The sequence below is a fragment of the Egretta garzetta genome, unplaced genomic scaffold (assembly GCF_000687185.1).
Source record: "Egretta garzetta isolate BGI_Z169 unplaced genomic scaffold, ASM68718v1 scaffold215, whole genome shotgun sequence".
Lineage (NCBI taxonomy): Eukaryota > Metazoa > Chordata > Aves > Pelecaniformes > Ardeidae > Egretta > Egretta garzetta.
In genome coordinates this window covers 5,040,103-5,056,329 of record NW_009259719.1, presented here as the reverse complement: position 1 = coordinate 5,056,329, position 16,227 = coordinate 5,040,103, and the positions used below count along the sequence as shown (strand labels likewise).

At 37.3% G+C, this 16,227-nt stretch overlaps 1 protein-coding gene across 2 annotated transcripts in view; it reads right to left on the bottom strand.

The window, feature by feature from the left end:
- DCP1A (decapping mRNA 1A) overlaps window positions 1–15,474 on the bottom strand; it is a 33,991-nt gene extending 18,517 nt beyond the window's left edge. For both annotated transcript variants that reach the window (XM_035894728.1, XM_035894729.1), the window contains exons 1-3: window positions 15,400–15,474; window positions 13,470–13,597; window positions 5,414–5,480 (exon numbers count right to left, since the gene is read on the bottom strand). In XM_035894728.1, the coding sequence (XP_035750621.1) occupies window positions 5,414–5,480; window positions 13,470–13,551 (149 nt within the window). In that variant the 5' untranslated portion in view covers window positions 13,552–13,597; window positions 15,400–15,474. The remainder of the gene's footprint in view (window positions 1–5,413; window positions 5,481–13,469; window positions 13,598–15,399) is intronic.
- Window positions 15,475–16,227: the final 753 nt, after the last annotated feature.

The window sequence follows — 16,227 nt, the reverse complement described above, 5'->3', positions numbered from 1 at the left end:
AGCTGCCCTGTAGTCATTCCAATTACCTCCAGGTCTACAAACACTTCTTTCCCTCCAGCCTTTGGTGCCTATGGTTCATTCACCACTTCTACTCCACCCCTACCTGCCTCAAGTATCAAAAAATTTCAGTTTAAAAGATGGTCAAGATATGCAAGAAGATGATGTGTACCTGGTACATTTCATTAATAAAAGTAAAGGCAGCGTATATTCCTACTCCTAATCCATATGCAGTTCACAAGATATACATGGCTGTGCAATGCACTAAAGCTTATCCTCTTGAAATAAACACACACCAGCCTGTAATCCCTTCTTTTTTAAGCCTGCATTAATCAAATATGTTAAGAAAAAACAAGCACTGTAAACAGGGCAGAGCTCTGGAGCTGGCACGTCATTTGAGACTCTCATGCTGTGGAACTGATGGCTGATGGGGAAGCTAAGAGGTGCCATCATAACAATCACAGAAAGCGTCAATCATTCCAGCCTCCAGTTTCTTTGGGTCAGTTAGGATTCAGGAGTAACTCTAGATTTTATGGACTGTAGAGTAATTAGATATTTATATGCACCTCTATGTCACCATTTCTGAGAAAAAAAATGGTCCAAATCTTAGAAGTTTCTTACCAGTTTTCTAGCAACCAAGCCTTTACTTCACTAGAGTTTAGCTGTGTTTGTTTGAAGAAGGGTTAGATTTGGCTTTTAATAACTTAGTGCTGCTTTCAAAATTATTTTGAAAATTTTTAATCATACAAGCTGCTTATTTAACCAGCTTCTCATTATCAGTATAGCTTTCTCCATTTGTAAGCAAGCATTCACCTGCAAACGTAACTCAGAATAGGGAGGCTGATCTCCACACTGTCTGACAATTTCTAAGAACTGCAGCATGTGCTCATTTGGATGAAGCAGCTCAATACTGTGCAAATGTTTCTATGGTGACACCCCGAGAGAACATTTTGTTCTAGCACCCCACATGGTCATACAGTCCTGACTTAGGACTTGTCTAAACTCAACTCCAAAACCAGGGATGAGAAAGGGCAAGGTAAGAGAATCAGCATACTCTGCTGAGATTTTAAGTGTCAGCATAATTGTATCAGAAAAAGTAAGTACTTAGTTAAGGGAAAATTCTAGACAGCTGAAGTTATGCATGTGCTGCCTGATAGGTAAAGCAAAGGCCTCAGTTTTGAAACCCTTCTTCTGCTCTTAACTAGTTGGTCGAGAAGGTTTCACCAAAACATCTTCCCATTAAAATAGTACTAATGCGTGTCATAGCAAAACATCTTCAAGAAGTACATCAATTTCACAGAAATGTCTCACAAAGATTTCTGAAAAATACTTCATAGTCTTTTTCTACTGTCCATTATGAATTATTTGTTACCTTTTTAAAGGTTACTTTTTTTTTTTAAGCATAACAATTAAGTTATCTTCTCATGTAGATAAATCTCTAATAGCTCTTCCTCCATCTTCTGTGTGCAGGTTACTTTCAGATGGTGCTGATGGGCTAACTGTGAAGCAGCATACTCCCAAAACTCTCCGAGATACTCTCTCATCTCTAGCTTGCTGCCTGCATCTCAGAAGCCAGTTTGGGTCTGACTGTTTAAACAGAGCAAAACAAGCCCATAACTTACACTAAAAATACACACACACACACACACACACCCCCAATTTACATATCAGAATGCAGTAGTTTCACAAAGATTTGAAAAACCCTAGTTTCTGTCCTACTTCTAGAAAGCTCATCCCTCACAAACAATCATCTTGACTTAACTTGACCCAAATTAATTCCTTCTAAAATTAGCAGTTTGATGACTCCTATAAATTTTTTTCCTTTCAGAAAATTCTAGAATTCTTTAAAAAAAAAACAAAAAACAAAAAACAAAACCAAAACCAAAACAAAACCCAGAAGTTCTGTAAATCAAATACCTTTGCTGGGGAAAAAAGTCAACTAATGCAAATCTGTGCACCGAGCATGCTCTGTATGCAATTCAGGATTAAATCTTTTTTAAGCAAGGCCTGCTGTTTCTTTCCATTATATCAGATAGTGGAAGAGGCACACATTCCTTTGGGGACAGAGTAGCTGCTGTGACAGTCTGCTTAAGAATATCTGCAGTTATAGCATTGAATATATACCTGGCACAACCTCACAGAAGGGAGGGTGGGAAGCAGGGAGAGAGAGAATGTGACAAGTGAAGTCTGTGATTACAAAGCCCACAAACACTAATTTACTTTTCTTTTGAAAGATAAGCCACCAAAATATAAATGGATGGCCTGCAATCTTGTTAACTGAGTCTGGCACAATAAGGTCAAGTCAAACAGCAGGAAAGAGAATGCAAATCTCCTTGAACCTTTTATGGTTATGTTTTTGAAGCTCTGAGGTACTATAAAGGCAGTACTCTTTCATATCAGTGAAACAAAACCCCCCACCAAATTTCCACCCAAGACAAAAACAAAAACTGTGGAACAAAAGTAATACTCTGGGAAGACAACACAAATATTTATTTGAAAATATACTGAGCTCAGCCTCATGGTGTCTGCTACCATGCACTGAAATGCAGCTTTCCTTCTCTAAGATGCAATTTTATTTTGTATTTTAAATTAGAAAGTATGTTTTAAATTTTCTTAAATCCATCTTTCAAGCCAGGATGAAATAATTCCTGCAGTTTCAGCCTCCTCCTTGTAGAGAAGCATGCAGAAGTATCAGCATTTTTACTGTTCTTCTGACTGCCTTCTACCCATTTTGGGGAACAGAAAGCTGCATGCTTATGGAAATGGATGTCAGCAAAATAGTATCAATCCATTTCTCATCAAGTTTGTAACAGCCTCAGAAGTACAGCTACCGTAATGTGCAACTAGAATGCCTTCATTTCATTTTCCCCAATATGAATCTTTAGATACTCAGAAGCTACGAGGCATGTGGTACCAAATGAAGTGTGATTTAATTCTACAGTGCTTTTTCAACAAATAAGGGTAAATATACTTACACTAAATACCTTTCTCAGTATAAAAACGGCTTCTGCAAATACTTTTGTTACCCCCAAACCAAAACACAGTTTTAAAGGAAAAAAAGAACTAGAAGTATTCAGACATTCCATAATCTAATATTGAAGAAAAGCATTATGAAAAAGCACTCCTAACAAAAGAGTTATTACTAGCAGTACTTAGGCTATGAAAGATCACTTATAGCTTTTTTTACCAAGTTAATGGCAGCAAAGACTAAAAATCATACTAAAGTGAGGTCCTAGCCAGCTCAGCAAAATTTAACTGTCTGTATTCTGTCAATATCCAATCAATAAATCTTTCTTATGCACACATTTGATTTCTCTAGTTTGATGTGCATGAGTCTGAAGTTGCAAAGCTCAATACACGCTCCCCAAAGCCTGCTTGATGCATGTCAGTTTCAAAGATACTTTTAATCCACAATCCTTCCAACACCTACCATAAAAAATTCTAACAGTTTAAAAATACATTTCATCTTTTTGATCTTCCAAAATAATTTGTAGTCTCAGAAACTTTCTAGGGTGCCAAGATGCTACAGTTACACGAACGCATGAGTATCTGCATCATAAACATGGGCGAAGCAACGCCAACTTTGGCACTTCTGCCTCTCTGTGTTAATAAAGCTGCAATACAGGCATCAGGGACCCCAAGAAAAAAAAAAAAGGCAGGCTACAGTAATTTACAAAGGTGATGACAATAAAGCATAGATCATTCCCAGACAGACTTTAAATGAACCTACTGGGTTACAGTTATTTCCAGAATACTACAGAATCCAGAAAAAAGGGTAGGCATGCTTTATGGACTGCTGAGCCATGGCTAGACTGGCCTGTTACCTGATTACAGTGGATAGGTGTCTAAGTGAAGATTTTTTTAAAGTGATGTCCTGTCTGTTGTGCCCCCCCCCCCCCAAAAAAAAAAAGGGGGGGGGGAGAATGGGAACCGTATAGGGTTATCAGGATGAGAAAAAAACAACAAGAATTTAGAAAAACAGCTTGATATCAAAGTCTATCATTTGTGTTGTCTTACATTGCTTCTGTGGGGAAAAAAACCAAAATAGCCCAAAGCAACAACCCCAGAACGAGAGAATAGAGTTCAGCTTAAAATGTCTACACTATGACTAGTTTCCATATAATTAAGTTTTGCCAGTCTTCAAGATGTCCTGACTTGCAAGACATGACATGCTGATTAAGGCATGCAATAGAAAAGAAAGTTCAGGAAAGTAGAGCATGATGGTAAACAGCAAGGCAGAGAACAAGGGATTAGAAGACATCCTATACAGTGCATCTGCATTTTGCAATTTTATATTTTTGCTAGTGTAACTACCCTGTCACACACTTCAAGTTCCTTCCTTTCATAAGAACACTGAAGACTGAAGTTACTTCTCATCCTTTTCTATTAGTTAAAAAGCCTTGGCTTAATCTGCAAGGCACCTCACCTGAAGGAGCATAAAGGTGCAATATCCTCCAATCACAACATGCTTTAAAGACTTTATGCCACATTGCCAACTCAACCAGTTCCAGTCTTCTTTGACCTCCGCTGTTCACTCACACTTCTGTACTCTAGTCTGAAGCCCTCCTCGGCTGTTGCAGGGCAGCCATGTACCGTACAGATCGGCTAACCGCACTGCTGCAGTGATAGCAGCTGAAACCAACTAACAAAACCGTGTCATTGCAAACACAGTCTTTTAAGGGTTTTTTTAAAATCGAGATCACTTCAGAAATTCTCCTGCTGCATGACACCTCTAGGAGCACCAGGAACTACAAAATAAGAGCAAGTGATGTGGCAGCCTTATAAACCTACTTTATCTACAAAGGGGGAAAAAAATTAAGAAAAAAAAAATCAAACAAACCAGAAATTAGCAACAAGCTCCTATTATTTCATAGTTTTTCTTACTCTCCTAATGTCACTTTAATTCTTTAAGATTCCACTTACTTCTCCCACTAATCTCCAATCTCTTTGGCTTTAGTCAGGAATAAAATTAAGCCTTAAAAAAAAACAAAAACAAAAACAAAAACAAGAAAACCAAAAAGACCCCACAAACACCAAAACCCAAACAAAAAGCAGCCCACCACCAAACAAGCCACAAAACCAACAAAACCAAAAGCGGCCTTCATTTAATTATACTTTCTGCATCAGAGGATCTTCTGCCAGCATCCCAACACAAAATAAACAGTGTTCATACTTGCTTTCTTTGGAGAATGCCAACTAGTACTTCAACTAATTTCTTTACCACTTAACTGAAAATTTTAATGCTCTAGTATTTAAAAAACCAATATCTTGATTACTAAAAAAAAAAAGTACCAGCAAGAACATTGTATTTTTCTATTTAAGGAGAGTGAGAAAAAAACCAAACATGTTTAATAGGTTCATTTTTTTCTCTGTATTGCATAAAAGAATTACAGAATAGTAAGATCACAGTACTTACTTAGCCATGAGTTTTGCTATTCGATGACAGTCATTCTTGTCGTAAAACCAGATACTGTAAATTGACACTTGAAAATAAGAAAAAAAAAAGGCAAGCGTAAGACAAAGGTTTAAAAAAAAAAAAATCAATATGAAAAAAGCAAAGTACCAGCAGCCCATTAGATCTGCAAGATAAGAATTGCCATTAATTTACACTCAAGTATTCTATGTGTGACTGAGTACTATTTACAAAGTAATCAGAAATAACACACGTGCAAACACAAATACAACTTGAGGCAGAATAAATAAAAGAATCAGGAGATATTGATATTGTTTGTAATTAAAAGTGGCAGGGAAATGAAGTTTTAACTACCAGATACCTTCTCACTACAGTTGTGGCCTTCTGTTTTGAATTACTGACTTCATCATTTAAATGAGGCTAAAGACTATCCATATTTTTAAATGCTCATTTATGAATTTGTCCATTTTTGAAGTACAACAAAAATACTAAAGTTGGAATTACAGTATGATGGTTCAGTCAGAGGCTCTCTGGAAGGTTCCCTCCCCAAATTCTTTTTGCAAGAAAAGTAATTGTATAGGAAGGAAGCAGTACCAAAGTTCCCATCATACTATCACATTCATGTAGCAGCCTAAAACTCGATTCATAGCGAACCCTACCCTTTGAAGGTACCAAGGACAAAACAGTGAGGGCAAAAGGATTCCAGCTCAGCAAGACACTAAGCCCCATTCTGGCTTTCAGAATAAGTAAAATTCCACTTAGTTAGAGCCTGATCACTGAGCGGAAAGATACTCCCATCAGAGGGAGAAACTTTGTCAGCAGTGCCATGTAGTATTTCTTCATCAGCCATCCCACTTCAGAGAAGCCATTTTTACCCCCCCACACACACACACATCTCCTCACTGTCCCCACAGTTGTGCAAACACAAGTCTGCAGAACTCTCTTCAGAACTGTATTTAATCCAACCCACTAAGAAGGTTATTTTAAAGCTTGGTTCACCTATGAAGCCTGTCAATGCATTGTGTGCAAGTACATCAAAGGCAACTGGACACTTTACATACGTTACATTTTTTTTCTGAAAAGATACTTTTAGCCTTTTAAAGCTCATCTTCATACTGCAGTTTGTGCCAATGTTTTTATGAAATTGAAATTACTGATTATAAAAATATGACTTAAAGTGAAGGAACGTTTAAAAGAAAACCTCTAAGAATATATAACCTTTTCCAGCCAGATGTAGATTTTTATTTCAAAGTTAAATCCTTCCCCACCCCCACCACTTTTTTTTTTTCCTCCTCAAAACACTCAACAAAATCTCAACTAAAGCCCACTCAAAATTATTTCAAGCCATGGCAAAGAAGGCAAATGTTTACCAAACTTTTTTTCTAGATCTTCCAGTTAGCCTAGGCATACCGTGTTGGGACCAAAACCCTCAAAAAGTCACGCCCATACCTCATTTCTGTAACAACATCTTAAGACAAACTGAAGTTCTACTTTGCTTCTTTTTTTATTAAATAACCAGCTATATTCATTTCGGTGTTTGTTTCTTTAGAAGTTACAGCTTAAGTAATAGACAACAAAGCTTTTCAAGTCATGAACAAAAAAAACCAGTACAACATAATTTAAGGAACTCTCTTCTTACAGAAGACATAAGCCAATAAAACAAGTGTTTCATACATGTAGTCAATGCTTACGAAATATTTACAGTTTAATACAACTGGATTATCTACTGCATAGAAACCTGAAAATGTTTCCAGTTTGAGCTGCTAGTTTAGTCATGTAGCATATTTTAACACTGAAGAAAACCTCTTTCCCTTCCCTGACTTCATTATCAGACAAACTGCCAGGAGAAGAAAGCTTCTTCAAAAGCATACTTGCTGAAGAAATGAAGATAAGGAACCTATAATGATATCTTAACGGGACAAATGATAAAAGTCACACTCAATTCTGCCAGAAACAGGCCTACACAAGACCAGAAGTAGATCCAAATCTTAGTTTGGTGTACAGAGTATCAGACTTTTTTCCACTTTGTACTACTGGCAAGCAATCATAGGGAGTCACTGCAAAACATTAACAGTATTACAAAGATGTAAAGCAGATTATGAACAAGTAAACTTAGGTATTAACTTAGATATGGTCCAACAGCCTGGAATGTTTACCTTCCTCTTTTCAAAAGAGGACTCAATTTCTACTATCAGTTCAGCTCCCTTGCCCCAGAAGCATGTCTGTGTCCCAACTGCATTACTATATTTGATATATTTCTTCCATGCATGCAACTTTAGCTGTGAAAACCCTTTTATTAAAAAGAGTTGGCACTGACAGTCCTTTTCAAATCTGATCTTTTTACTATACCCAGCATAAACACTAGCTGAGTGCTAATATGTCTAATGCCATATCTTTCCACTGCAGTTCTTTTAAAGAGTTTCATCTGACAGAAGCAGGACTCATTTTTCCACCTAGTTCAATGCTTTCCATCCAGTTTTTCTACACTGAATGCTGGGCAGCATCTTTAGTAATCACATAGAAGCAGTTTGTAATCATCAGCAGCAGTATCCTTCAGTTGGATTCACACTATATTTTGCCACACATGAAGTCATGAGTAACCCATATCACAGACAAATCATGTTTCATAAAATTAAAAGAAGTCATCAATTATCTTAATCTACGTTCTTCTCTGACCTATGTAATTTTTATTAGAAACATAGACCCACAAATATTTATCTAAACACTCAACTTCTCTCCAAACTTGACTGGATGAATCATTAAAACTTGATTGAAATTGCTATGGGAAAACAAAAGCATTATAGAGGTCTCCCTGCTCAAGCCTAACAGTTCAATCACACCAAAAGGAAGGTCTTGATCTCTTCTACATTGTGCTCCCATTGCTTCATGGGGCAGTCAGCTTACTGCTCCACTGCTACCCGGTTTGCAGATCTGAATTAAGAGTGGGGTTAGCAAAGTGCCACAGTGAGACAGAGGCTTCACTCTTTGGCAACATAAAACAAAGCTGCACCCCAAAGCTGTAGTTTCACTTCAGTTTTCATTTTAAGTAAGGAGAAAGCAGCAGTGGCACCACTCGTTCCCCCAACTTTACCGTTAGCTCATTCTACCCCAGTTCACCCCTCTCCCTTACATCAGCTGGATACATTTTAGTCCGGACCAGTTCCTTGATACTGTTTGCGCAGCAGCTTCACAAACATGCCATCCAGCACAAGGGAGGGGGCAGAAACAAGAAGCTGGGGGCAGCACACTAAGGCAAAATTGCTAGAACACTCATGAAACTGTAGCCTGATAATGCTACGTCAGAAGTGTACATGGGACTCATCAGCACTGCCAGTTTCAGAGATTCCAGACACCATCACCCTCTTGCCTTAGGCAGTTTACTTCACTATTCATATTTTCCTCAATTTAAATATTAGCCTGCCACATCGATTTATAAGTTGTTGGAATTAATAAAAAAATGCCTCTCTCATTGTTTTGAGTATCTAAGGCCACTTCACAAATACAGTTCACAGCACCGTCCCAGGAGCAGTTGCATTGGAGTAATTCAGCAGGTGGCAAATAGCATCCATGATCACAAGCACTTTAACAAACTGCCATCTGACAAGGATAGTGTGGAATGAGAGGGATTACTACTTTGTAACACTGAACCAGAGTGGAAACCCCCTTCCATTTAGAGTGCCATCTTTCAGGTCAAACAAAGTATTTTTAGAACTTCTTAACAGCTTTCAATGGTTGCTCCCCTCCCCCTAGCTTGCATTGCTGCTTCTGCTATAAAGGTATCAAGACCAGGCTCCTTTCTTATCTCAGACTAAACCACTGGGTTAATGTGCTTGCTGGAAAGCCATTCAGCTTCAGCAATCGCAGAGATATGTTATACTTAATGCACTGCCAGCCGGGAACAAAGGTGATAATGAGAGACTTTCTTTACCAGTAAAGATGCCCTGTTCTGAAACCAGTCTGGAGCTCTTTCAAAGAATTTTAAAAGCCACTTGAAATAATGCAACTCATTTTGCTTTTGCTGTTCTGAACACAAGTTTGTTTAATTAATGATAATACAAGAAGCCCAGAAGACAGCATTTTATAACAGAGCTTTCCACTTAGAAATATAAATGTCACCAAAAAAATTTTTTTTTGTTGTTTTACTAACTCTTACCCTTGGACAGGAATAAGAAGCAAGACAAAAAACACCCCAAAACAACCCCCCCTCACCACACAAGGACTATTTATTTTAATACCCAAGTTTTATGCTTAGCATCTGTCTTTTCAGCACCATGGAAATCAATCTGCCTGACCTCCCAAGTGAACTAGCTTGGATTAAAAAGCCTTTTAATCAAGATCAACACCACCAATATAGAGGGAAAGTTATAAATGAGAAAGACTTAGAAGAATACTTCTTGCAGACTTTAAGAGGTAAGTTGACTATTGCTTAAAACTTTGACTTATTTTCCTTTATTATTAAGCAAACTATCAACAGCCAGCTCCAAATTGCCACATTATACGTTGAAAGTACTAAACTTTCAGATTGGACTGTTATTACTGTTACTGGCAGAATTGTATGCATTTTTTTAAACAGAGTTTAACATACTTTTTACAAAATGTAGACAAGAGGAAACAAGCTGAGGTTCATTAAAAAAAAAATTCATCAGTGGGATTCAGTGCTTCATGACCAAATACTCCAAGTACTCTAAAGAATGTGCATGCATCTAGAGGGAAAGTTAGACAAGGATCAAACGTACCCGGCAACACGTATTCCAGATTAAGCAATAATAAAAAGCACATTAAATATGAAGTATAAACTAAAAAATTCTATTTAAGAGGAATTCTAAATTTAAAATGTTATATTAAGTCAAACAATCTCTTTTCATTTTAGTAATCTCTTGATTTGTTCACATTTGGAAATATTTGCTTTCGTTATTCTAACAATGAAAAGTACAATATTTTTATTTACTGCTGTAACTGGTATTATGTCTCACAGCTTGTTAGTCACTCCCTGTCCTTTTTACTTTAGGATCTGATGCCTCATGAATAAATGGTGTAAGTTTTCAGGCAGCATTATACACAACTTTTAAAGTAGACGTAGCCTTTCTCAAAATTTTGGGTTTAAGTATTCTTTTGGGGCTTGAATGGTATTAAGTAGATAGAATGATTTTTCAGAAAAAAATTCTGGAGTTGGGAAAGATAACCCCATTAACACCTGAAACATTAAAAAAGTATTTTCTGAAAGAAAAAAGCCTCTACACGTCTTACATCTGACCAGAATAATGAATGACAGTAACAAATTGATCCAAATGTTTTCTATTTCATGCAGTGAACATACTAAAAGGTAGGTATAAGAAAGGTACTGTATCACTTAGCCTATTCTCCTTCCAGAATGCCCATGAAAGACTCCTTAATTTCCCACCCTGTGTAAGTCAGGCACCTTTTCCATTGAGAATAAAATGGCCAATACCTACTCTTGTTCTAAGAGTATGAAAAAGCCTTTGTGCAATTGGATAAAGGATCTCATGTCTACAGCTTAACAAAAAGTAAGTTCAGATATGCAAAGTAAAAATTCCATTGTATATTAAAAATAAGTATTTGAACAAATCAAACCACAAAAGAATGGTAAAGCCTACCAAAAATATTATGATCCAGCATGACAGGGAAATTATTCTTACTGCCTCCAGCCAAGCAAAAAATAATGTTTATATACTGCTTGCAAAATTTCTCATATACCTTGTTAGCAGCTCTGCATAGACTGGAGTATGTCACTTGATACACTCAGAACAGCTCTCATGCCATTTAAGACAGAAATGCCAGAGGTCTGATCTGGTATACATAACAGACTTTACCCTTATTACCTTCTTAAGTCAAGACAGAATCACAGAACAAAGTGAAAACATGAAGTTTATACAACAGCAGTATCACATTCAGCTATAAAGATTGCTGACATGGAACCTTCCCCAAATATGTGGTGGCATAATTTTGCTTTGATCATCATCTACTATTTCTACCATGCCCTCTGGAAGCATAAGCCACAATTTGTCATTGATCCTATTACAACCTAGATATACAGGCACAAAATACATTTGTCTCTGCCGAACAGCAGTATTAATAAACATGATTTTAGGTTTTTATCAGGTAGCCTGAACCATTCCCTATCTGTAAGCTAAGAAAACAGAATCATCAGTTCAATCATTCAGCAATCTTCGCAGGAGAACTTACTCTTAAGAGTTTCTAATGATTGCAGTAGCTTTCCTTGAGCAGGATACAAAAAAGCGCAGCCCCACTCCACAAGAAACAGGGCTGTTGCCTGTATAGGACGTAGTTTTTTCCTTGCACAACCTAGCAGCCAGTCCTCTTTCAGTCATAAAAGGATCTCAGAAGAACTTGACATTAAGCCATTAGAGAGACACCACATTGAGCCCTTGGAGATACACATTACATTAACCACTGGCTTAAAAGTCCTATTTGAATTAGTCCCCAAAATGCAAAGGTTTTTCAAGCCAGCAGGCAGCTGAGTAGAAGTGGACACCCCACCACATGAAAAGAACTTGGAAAAGAATCCCCTAATCTACCCACACAAATAAAACATACACATGTCGAAATTTGTCTGCAAATCCAAATCAGTCCTGAAGGAATCTTTTAATTGTTTTTTTTTTAAAGTTTCACAAATACTATGCAGACATAGGCAACCAGCTTTAACACTGAACATTTAAATCATATAATTTGGGGTTTTCCCCCAAATTCAGGAGACAGAGGTCAGAGAATTTGGGAAACTGCATGTAAGGAAGACAATCCAAAACACAACTAAATGCAAAATGTAAGGGAGTTAGCTGTGCTGAAATCATAAGGAATAAAAAGCTTAGGTGCTGTTTTCTATGCTTTTATGCTTGTATTTGAACAAAGTGAACACTAGCAGAGCACACAATAACTGATCTGCTGCTTAGTTGCGGCACTCGGGAAATAACTAATGATATACCAACTACACTGAACATTTTCAATTTGCAATCAGTGTAGACTGTTTCTGGACATGCTACCATGCTCCTCCAGGAGACAGGACAGAGTGACTATATGAAGAATAGTTTCTGACCAAAGTCTTGTAAAATTACAATGGGAAAGATATAAGACAAAAAAACCAGACACTCTTGGTTACTTCAGAATGCAATTATTTCCCATAATTTCCTCAGTTCATAGTATTTTCCTTGCTCACCTTTGTATGAATTTCTTCCTTCCTCATACTTTTCTGTGTCATCTCTATCCTAACTCCCATGAGCCTCCCACAGATCTTAAACAATAGTGTCCCATAGGAAAAGGAGAGCTTTTATCAATGAGAGAAAGGCATATAATTAACTTTAGGGGTTTCTAATGAACTCACACAGAGCCTACCTTCTCTGATTGCTTCCTTTAAGTGATCTCCTAGTCACTCCCACTAGCATAAACCATGGCAATTCCACAGCAGCTCCTGCTTCCTGATACCATCAGCAGTTCCAACAAACAAATGAAGCAACTTCCTGCTTCCCATACGTCATCAATCTCACAATTGAAATTCTTTCCTCTACTGCCACCTCATCAGCCTCCTACCCCTACCACCATCCCCACAGCTCCTCTTCCTTCCAAACCTTCCTTCAGCCTAGAGCTGAGCAATTTTCTCAACTTCTTCAAGCAGCTACTGATTAATATTTAATTTTTCGATTGCAAAAAATGAAGCCCTTAGAACTGTTCTTGGTGTTAAAAACTTTCAAAATCTATCAATCTTCACTATTATTTCATAGGGTTTTTTATTATGCTATAGCACTGTGTATATGTTTAGATTAAAGCTATCAGATCATCAATTAAAAAGAATATAGCAATATTGAACTTTAGTATATCCTCTTCTTATTGAAAGCAGGTGATCATCATAATACAACAGCACAGCTATTTAAGTAAATCTAGCACTGCAAACAGAAAACATCATCAGACATTTCATTGGAACCTGCTCCATTACATTATACTTGAAACAGACATCACAGTAATCAGAAGTGGTCCAGATTATAAAACAGAACAAGAAGGTTATATGGATTAAAAAAGTAGTACTCACAGCTAGCATTTCTGTAAAGAAGAAAAGGTTCATGGAGCTGAAATTCCAAATCTTTATTTACTGGCTCAACCAGGTTGTGCATGTTCAGTCGATTCACTATCGTAAAACCATGATAAGGAGAAGCTGACCTATTGTTTGAATTAAAACAAAACCAAGGATTAATACCTTGATCAATGTATAAATTTTATGAAATAGAGTTATGAATTAATCTTCAAATCTCCATTGCTTTATTAGGTGAAGTTTTAACAGTCCTGAAGCTCATAGTTCTTCTATGCCATTTCTTGGCATGCCAACTAATTTCAATTTAAAACTACACTTACCTCAAAGTAGGATTTACATTACAGTTCTACACTGCTAAACTGCTGAATCAAAGATATGCCTCAAAAAATAAAGATCAATTGAAAAAAAGTAGGGCAGGTCCAGGATTAAAATGCAAGTGTATTCAGTACATCACATAAGATAGTTTTGAGGCATTTTAGAATCTTTTATTAGAGGAGGGAAAACAAACCACTTCCATAGCAACATTTACCTTGCTGTAAATAGTTATGACAATAAATAAAGCTGTTAGCTTAAATAACATGAAATACACTTAGAGGGTAATCATAAGCAGTAATTTCTTCCTAAAGGGAAACTCTTAAAATAAAGACTTAACCCAGTGACCTCAAAGTAGATATTAGTTTATTCAGAACTATACTGCTTAATGGAGCAATTTTTACTATCTAGATTTTTGCTAGACACCATGTAGGAAAAGAAAACATCAAGCAAGCAAGCACTGGAAGTTCAAGATAGTTTTAGATCTGTTTTCTCTTGCTACATGAATGCCATGTCAGCACACTCAACTGTGCCTGTGAGCAGTCATATAATCAACAAAGCAGCATGATGAAGGCAGGGTAAAAGTCAGATATGATCAGCTAGTAAATGTTAAGGTGTCTGTAACAATGTGGCCACCTTTACCGAATGATCAACAGCAAAATCTGTCACGACCTTCTAAGGAGGGGGCAAGCAATCCTTAACATCACGAGTCAGTCTTTTAATGCACCTAACAGAACTTCTCTGAAATAATCAGCTGGTCATGCAGAAACCTTTTGCTTAGTTTGTTGGTTTTTAGTTTGGTTGGCTTTCTTACAACTATGTATTTCCAAGCGTGGATCTGAAGTAAAGCAGACAGGAACTGGTTACTAGTATCCCTTCACAGTGCCAGGATAAAATATTGTAATGACCTAGTCTACGACAGTCTGTTTCACAACATGTTAAGTCTACATCGTTTGTATTTCTTACATTCAACAGAATGGTATACTCCATTGTTAAGATTTTTGATTTGTCTGTAATTTAAAAACTTAAATCCATGATTGGTTTTATGTCCTGGTTTTCCCCCCTGTCGCCTTCTGCCATCCCATATAATTGGAAATTTCTTTCATGGGTTTGATGAGGAAATCAAGTAGCCCCCAAAACTACACACTAATAGATATCCAGCTTTTAGATGACTTTGTCCATTTACAAAAATTTCTGCTGTGTCCCGACAGTGAGTTAGCACAGATTATTTAATTTGTCATCTGCATTGTTTTCATAATCAACTTTTATGGATTTTAGGAGACAAAGGAAGACTCAGCATTTAACAAACTCAATACATTATCTAACGCTATTGGATTAGCAAAATAAGCTCTAAAAACTAGATTTCTGTGTGGTACATACGCAGTGTTCATCAAGTTTCATGATTTTTCAGCAGTACTTTTAGGCACTTCTGACAGAGTTATTCACCCATGTGCAGTTTATTCTTTTCAAATGAGTATACAGACATCGCCAGCCAAACAAAGAAGTTTACTGAATGCAGTAAATCCAGTATGAAAGTTATAGGTGAAGCCACCTGAGGTTTGTTCTCTTAAGGAAGGAAAATTAAGAACTCTCTTCCCCCACCCCCCCACCCCCTTACCTTTTGTACACAAATAAGGTCCCTTCTATGTCAGTTTTCTCCTACAAAAGACAGCAATTGCATTTAAGGGATTAGCCTGTTCACACAGTTATGTAGCTTTTGTATAGCATTTTAATGACAGCTATTTACAATATCCTTATCTTTCCATGAAGCTTTACATCATAGGACTAAAAATATGATCTTTTATTTTCAGAAACTACTTATTTTTTCTTAGTAAGATTAGGAAATTAAACCCATTTCCAGAAAATTTTGTTCATGCTATCAATCTGATGATGTGACATACAGTATTCTACAACCTCCCTATGCTGAGCCAGACAGGTCAAAACCGACCACCTTTCTCACAAGTCCTTATTTTAAATATGGCCTACGGTCCATTAGCCTGCAAACACCGGAAAGCTTGCCTTCCACGGTGTTGCTTAAAAGCCAGCAGTGACCGCACAGCCAACAGCAAAACAATAGGACTGTGGACAGCTTCATACTTCAATTTTCAAAGCAACCTTTACCACACGCTTGCGACCCGCAAGCACAGAAAGTTGCGTGCGCTCCAGCGCTGCATACGACAACGCGAAGTTCCACGTATTTCCGTTTTTATAGCTTTGTGATAAAACCGGTGGTCGAGCAAAAACTGCGTTTTAATGCCGTGACGAACGCTAACATTTCTCAAATCCCACTCTTCCTGAGTTAGGGCTCTGTTCCAACACGCACGAGCAACAACAACGAATTACAATTAAAAAAACCAAACAAACAAAAAAGTCGACCCAACAACGGCAAAAGAAACCTCGAGCCCCAGCGCCGCTTGGGTCACGGTTCCCCCGAGTGGGCGGCGAC